This window comes from Sinocyclocheilus anshuiensis, unplaced genomic scaffold (assembly GCF_001515605.1).
Source record: "Sinocyclocheilus anshuiensis isolate Anshui unplaced genomic scaffold, SAMN03320099.WGS_v1.1 scaffold1170, whole genome shotgun sequence".
Classification (NCBI taxonomy): Eukaryota; Metazoa; Chordata; class Actinopteri; order Cypriniformes; family Cyprinidae; genus Sinocyclocheilus; species Sinocyclocheilus anshuiensis.
The window spans coordinates 1,545,011-1,552,120 of NW_015538055.1; the positions used below are offsets into that span (position 1 = coordinate 1,545,011).

At 35.8% G+C, this 7,110-nt stretch overlaps 1 protein-coding gene across 5 annotated transcripts in view; it reads left to right on the forward strand.

The window, feature by feature from the left end:
* The window catches only part of LOC107682850 (beta-1,3-glucosyltransferase-like), a 73,104-nt gene that overhangs the window by 45,596 nt on the left and 20,398 nt on the right, over positions 1–7,110 (forward strand). For all 5 annotated transcript variants that reach the window (XM_016478974.1, XM_016478981.1, XM_016479001.1 and 2 more), the window contains exons 5-6: positions 4,470–4,546; positions 5,418–5,529. In XM_016478974.1, coding sequence (XP_016334460.1) covers positions 4,470–4,546; positions 5,418–5,529 — 189 coding nt within the window. The remainder of the gene's footprint in view (positions 1–4,469; positions 4,547–5,417; positions 5,530–7,110) is intronic.

The window sequence follows — 7,110 nt, forward strand, 5'->3', positions numbered from 1 at the left end:
ACACACACACACACACACACACAGAAATTAGAGAGCAACCTACAATTTCCTAAATTTTGAGGTCACTATTAGTCCTGTTTGAAGTTATCCTAACAGAGATTTCATGCATTCTGAGTTATTTACACTGTTAAAGAGTTGGATTCTCATGCTAAACATGGACAAAGTTTCAAAAAGTGATTTGGACGTATGACGGAGTATTTCCGTGCCAAATACACTCCTTCAGGCTTTGTATAAGTTTCGGAATTTTTTTTTTAGAGTATGGCCCTGTATGTCATCTTAAAGAGCGGAATTTCTTGTATCCCTGAAAGGGATGACCCTTTCAACCATAGCAAGAGAAGTTGGTCGTTCCAAATCTGTGAGGAAGTGTCATGGTTTGGGGGATGTTTTCTGCAGCAGGAGTTGGGCCTCTTGCAGCAACTTCCCTGCATTCATCGCCCAATCAACCAGCAATTTTCATGCAGGACAATGCCCCCTGTCACACAGCAAAACGGGTAAAGCAGTTCCTTGAAGCTGAAAACATTGAAATAATGAAATGGCCGGCCCAGAGTCCTGATCTAAACCTCACTGAAAATCTCAGGAATATCTTTGGTGACAACGTTATGGCTAAGAAACCCACCACAATTACTAAACTGTGGAAGAGACTGGAAGAAGAGTGGACCAAGATCACACCAGCGCAGTCTGAGAAACTAGTGATGTGCTGTGGCCGCAGATGTGCTGGAGTCATTCAAAGCACGGGCCTCTACACATCCTACTAATTTTTGTTTGCTGTAACCTTCAGAAATTGTAGTTGTAATCTGTCTTTGTTCTACAGTCATTGCTGTTCTATAATTTTGATCACTGTGTTTTCCACAAAATAAAGGGTTTTTGTTGCCTTGGTTATTTGGTAAAATACTGCTAAAATTCCTTCAAATTTTGAATGAAAGTTTCTGTGTGCACATAATTATGTGTTTGTGTGTGTGTGTGTGTGTGTGTGATTCTGTATGTTTCTCTGTATGTGCAAATAGTTCTTTTGCTGTTTTTCAAGCACTGATATTTCCAGAAAATGTTAATGTAAGTTAGTAATTCCGTTTTGGAGTTTGCAGACATAAAGTTGAATTTATAATATAATGCTTTCTGATTCATACAATAAGTTGTGGAAGGAGTTCTGTAATTGCAAGTGACTTGGAAAAGTCAACTGGGTAATTCATTGCAGATGATGAGGAGGCTGTGATTTCATCCATTAGCTCAAATTTGCCCTAATTAATTACTCTGATGCACAGACGTGGTTAAACCAAGCACCCTTTAGCAGGGCAGTGCAATGTGTTATGTTTGTCCCAGTCTCTCTGGTAATCAGGCCGATGGGCAGAGAACATTGGCTAAGTCAACATGACCTCACAACTGAAATGCATCCTTATAATGATTTGTATTTGTTTGACCTGACATTCCCTTTTAAAATACTGTTTAGATGCTGCCTGCTGGCTTTGTGTATTTTATGACATTATACAATCATAAAAGATTAGCTTAATGGTTACATTGACCATTCTCTGCTGTAAATTAGTTGTTGCTGGTCAAAAACATGCATCTTATTTAACATATTAAGTATTTTTTGAAGCTATCAGTCCAGTTGTTTGGCCAAGCATAGATTACTAATGGTTCATTTTATAGTCTGTATTGTCTCAAGGCTATATTCCACCCAAAGCCTGACATTTAAATCACCTTTGTATCAATTTTAGATTAAAAGCATTTTCCACAAAAAATGTCAACCTGAGAATAGCACAAAGGTTAATTACTGAACAGATAATTGAATGGAGAAATTTTGATAGTAGAACCATTTCTTTACCAATGAAGTTAAACTAAAACTGGGGACAAACTAGGTTCATTGAACTCGCTACATGCAAGCTTATGTCTGTTTTTGCACTTTGTCTTCCCATGGCAGACAGATCAGACACATCTAAGATAAGAGTGTTAATTTCTTGCCGTTCCGGTCTCTGGCCGCCACGTGATTGAACCAAGGCAACCATCTGAGGTAACATAAGGTAGCAAGGTCACACCGACCCCTATCTTCGTTGTCGCCTTGAGTCACGGTGTAATCACAATCCCTTTTTGCCCTGTTCACATGCTGATGAGCTGTATGAAGACAGACGATGGATGTCACAAAGTCCTCAGATCTATATTAAGTCATTCATGTGTCTCTTTAGAGATTTAGAGAAGCTTTGAGGGCACATTTGTGAATATACAGTGGGGATAGAAAAGAATCACATCTTTTTGCTTTGCAGCCTGAAATGAAGACTGATGCAGTTTTTGTTTTATCCAGCTGTATTTACTCAGTGCAACAAATAACAAGTAAAATATATATCACCAGCATGTCAGAAAAAAAAAATTAATAAATCACGGAGTTGGAAAAAGGATCACCCCCTCCTAAAAATGACTTGTAACCTCAATCAGGTATAGCTAATCACCTTCTCAAAGGCACACAGAGCCAATTGACTTTCAGCTGTGATCAGCTGTGGTCATTTTGATTAGCTCAGCATGAAAAGAGCTTTCCTGGAGCATTTCAGTCCTTGGCAGTGTAACTGAAGCAAACAATCAATTATGGGTGGCAAGGCACTGTCAATAGATCTCCGGGATAAAGTTGTGGACAGGTGCAAGTCAGGAGATGGATACAAAAAAATTTCAAAGGCTTTATCAATGCCTAGAAGCACAGTGAAGTCTATTATTAAGAAGTGGAAGGTATTTGGTACAACACAGACCCTCCCTGATCGGGACGTCACTCCAAACTGGATGAAAGAACCAGGAGGAAACTGGTTAGAGAGGCGACCAAGAGGCCTACAGCAACTTTGAAGCAGTTGCAGGAATTTATGACAAAGAGTGGTCATTGTGTGCATGTGACAGGTGTTTCTCTGCAGCAGGGACCGGAGCACTTGTCAGGATAGAAAGAAAAATGGATGGGGCAAAATACCATCAAATTCTGACATTTTTTTCAAAATTCTGAAAAATCTGCTGCCCTCTGTCAATGGGAAGAAGGTTTACCTTCCAACATGACAATGACCCAAAGCACACAGCAAAACTGAGCACACAGTGGTTGAAGGAGAAAAAGGTGATTGTCCTTGCATGGCCTAGTCAGAACCCAGACTTAAACCCCATTGAATATCTGTGGAATGACTTGAAGACTGCAGTCTACAAACGGTCACCATCGAATTTAACTGAACATGAGCAGTTCTGCAAAGAAGAGTGGGCATATATTGCAAAGTCTAGATGTGCAAAGTTAGCTGAGACAAATCCCAACAGATTAAAGGTAATTAAAGCAAAAGGTGGTTCAGCAAAATACTGACACAAGGGTGGTTATCCTTTTTCCAACTCAATATGTTTTTGTTTTTTTCTGACATGTTGGTGATGTATCTTTCACTTGGATGTTCAAAGTTGCACTGAGTAAATACAGCTGGATAAAACAAAAGGGGGCTGATTCTTTTCTATACCCACTGTATTAAGGGGGCAGTTTTGAACATGAACACTCTCTCATCTGATTCATTGTCACTCCTATTAAAATCACAGATGTAAATTGCCCTAGGCTGAAAATGTTAGTGCTGAAAGGATTTTGAAATGCATCTGATTTTTTTTTTTTATAGCATAGAAACAGTTTTGTTACTCAAGGTTATGATTCTCTACAGATTTAAGCAGTGGTGGACAGTAACGGAGTAGTTTTACTTCGTTACTGTACTTAAGTAAATTTTTCAAGTATCTGTACTTTGGATCTTATCTATGCACAATCAGCTTGCACAAAACTTGAAATCGCATCATATGACCCCTTTAAGTGGTAAGTTTTAAATTGGCAAAAATATATACTTTTATTTAGCAAACATGTATTATATTAATCAAAAGTGACAGTAAAGGCATTTATAATGTTACAAAAAAACTTAGAGAAAATTTATTTTAACTGTAAAAATATTTCATATTAGTGTTTTTACTTGTATTTTTTATCAAATATATACAGCCTTGATGAACATAAGAGATATCTTAAAAAAATAAAAAAAAAATAAGAAAAATAAATAAATAAATCCTACCAACCCCAAACTTTTGAACAGTGGTATGTAACAATAACAGCATTGGAATCACTTTCAGAATTATCTTTCTTCCAGCTGATGAATGAAAACAGAACCCACCCGTCTTTAAAGAGCTTGCACATTTGAAGTGGCAGATGAGATAACATAACGAGCACTTATATTAAAAGGTATGGTGTTTTCCATTTGTGTGGACACTTTTATAGTTATCATTATAGTAATCCTTATTGGTGTGAATGAAACAATAAAAGGTCTGTGTCTTAAACGGATCTCTCTTCTGCTCTTTCTCTAAAGTCCATCCAGCGCATTGGCTGTTACCCTGCAAGTAAACTACGGTCTCAAATCAGACAAACTGACTTGATAGCTGTTCTCACAGTATCTTCCCATTTTTCTTCATCTGACAGTAGCTGTAATAGTGTTTGTCTCTTTCAGAGTCCCCCTGTCATCCTGCTCCTGCACACGCTGACAGACAATGAGGGAGACTGGAGCATTCTCCCACTACTGCCCTTGTAAGTGCTGTAAATACTGACATTACCAATGTGTGAATGTTTTAGTTTGGTTCATTTCGCATTATTGCGGTGTAGAATTCTTGTTCAAGATTTGTATGTTGTTGATGTGTTTGGAGTTATTTAAATGATATCACATGAACAAGAGTGCTCTTGTTCATGTGATTTGGCAAAATCATTAATTAATAATATTGTATATTATAAAAATAAATAAATAGTAATATTGTATATTGTGAAGTATTCATATTTTATTTTATTATTAATAATAGTTGTTGTTGTTATTATTCAAATATTAATATTGGATATTTAATATATTTGTTTTAATACTCATATTTTATATTGGATTTTAGACACGGTATTGCCAATTACTTTGTGTGTTTTTCTCTGCAAACAAAAATAGTTTCAAAAGTCACAGCAGAATCAACTGTTGTGCATCTAGCTAGCATCACACAGTAGTGGTCCCTGAATTAATCAGTATTTTGAATGATTCAATTGAGTGAATGATTCAGTGACTCACAAGGACAGTGATTTGTATTTTACTTATTTAGTTCCTGAATGAATCAGTGTTCTCAAACAAATTGTTTGAGTGAATGATTCAATGACTCATTTATAAAACAAACACATGTTTCCCTACTGAATGAATCAGTGTTTTTGAACAAATCATTTGAACAATTCAGTGACTCATTTATAAAACTCTTTGTTATCACCTACTGGAGTAAAAATGTAACTTGCAGAAATAATTTATTTAAAAAGTAATCCCACCACTAATGCACAGACTAATTATGAATGATTATAGTCTGTTGATATGTTTGTATCAACTAGTATAAAATTTATTTAAAATTGTTAATAATGCAGAATGTTTTTTCTCCTTTAGCTTGTCATCACAGTTTGGCAAGAACTCATCTTGGATCATGTTTCTAGAGGAGGACACCAGAGTGAAACTGCATAAACTCCATGAAGTCCTCAAAAAATTTGACCGCAGAAAAGTAAGAACTTTTCATATTGTGCCGAATGTGCAAAATTAATCAAAATTCATGTTTAGCCTTCACTTGATGTTCCAAAGTCAGCAAGATTGGAAATAGTCTGTTATAGTGTTTTCTTATCCATGTTCCATCATGCTGTTCATAAACCTTTCTGTTCACCATGAATTTTAGCTAAAGGGAGGTTATTAAAATGGGTTCCACACATTTCTAGTCATTAAAACACTGTATGCACTAACAATCCCTTAAAATCTGACCAGTCTGCTACCTGTAGAATTACCTGTATAGCCTGTTTAGAATTGTGCTCCACCTAGCTCCATTATCAATGAGATCTTAATGTGTTTTAGTCTTTTTTTTTCTTAAATGATGTCAGCATGAATTAGTTTGAATGTCAGACCCAAGGGTTGTAAGCATTTTATGCTGAAAGCTGTTCTGAGAAATTTATTTGCAGTCTGACATTGATCTTGTCATGGAAAAGTGAAAAGATGTATTGTGTTTGCACTAAATGACTCTCCATAATGCTTCTTTATCAATGTTAAAACCCTCCTAACAGCAGTTGCAAATGCGACATAGCCCAGAAGTGATAACCATTTAATTTGCAGTTGTTATTCTTAAAATTGATGGTAATTGATGTCTGTAAATACAACGCCAAGCCCACAAACTCAACTACTTCATTTTATTTGTTGTTTTAATATGTGAGAGTAATAAAGGTGATGAATTCCCTGACTGAATCTTTTTCACCTGCACATTTGAAGAGATTCTGTTTAAAATGTGTCACTTTCTCAGGTTTTACTTTTACTATGATTTTTCATCACAGTCTTGTAGTTGTCCTCATAGATGGCATTTAACTCTGAATAAGTAATATAGATTCACACACATACGTTCTGATCATTACTTAGACTGTCCTTTAAAATTTCAACTGTCTGTGCTGTCGACATATTAATGAAATTTGACAACGGAAAGCCATTTACAGCTGCCTGTCATGTTGAATGTACTGTGCAAGTGACTCATCACAGATTTCCACTTCATTAAAATCAGTTTACCCTAGCCTTTTCAAAGTAACACAATCATGTGAACTACATTATGATGAGTCAGTTGCACAGTGCATTCAACACGACAGGCAGCTGTTTAGCACAGCACTACAAGTAATAATATTTCTATGAATAAACCATTAAGTTAATTTTTTTCCCTTTTTTAGTTATGACAATATCACTGTCACTTGTTAATTTATGGAAGCTTATTTCCACCACAGGGGGAAAAAAAAAAGATAATTGTGACTTTTTATCTCACAATTTAGCCTTTTTTCTTGCTATTCTAGGGGGTGTCCGAACTATAGGCTATAAACTCGCAATTCTAAGAGAAAAAAAGAAAAGTTAAAAAGTCGAAATTACCTTTTTTATTTTGTTACAGAAAAAAAAACAATTGCAAGATGTAAACTTGCAGTTATGAGCCTATAACTTCAAATTGTGAGTTATAAACTCTCAATTCTGACTTTTTTAAAAATGTATAAAAAATCACAATTAAAGGTGGGGTAAGCGATTTCTGGTAGCCAATGTTGACATTTGAAATCACCAAAACAAACACGCC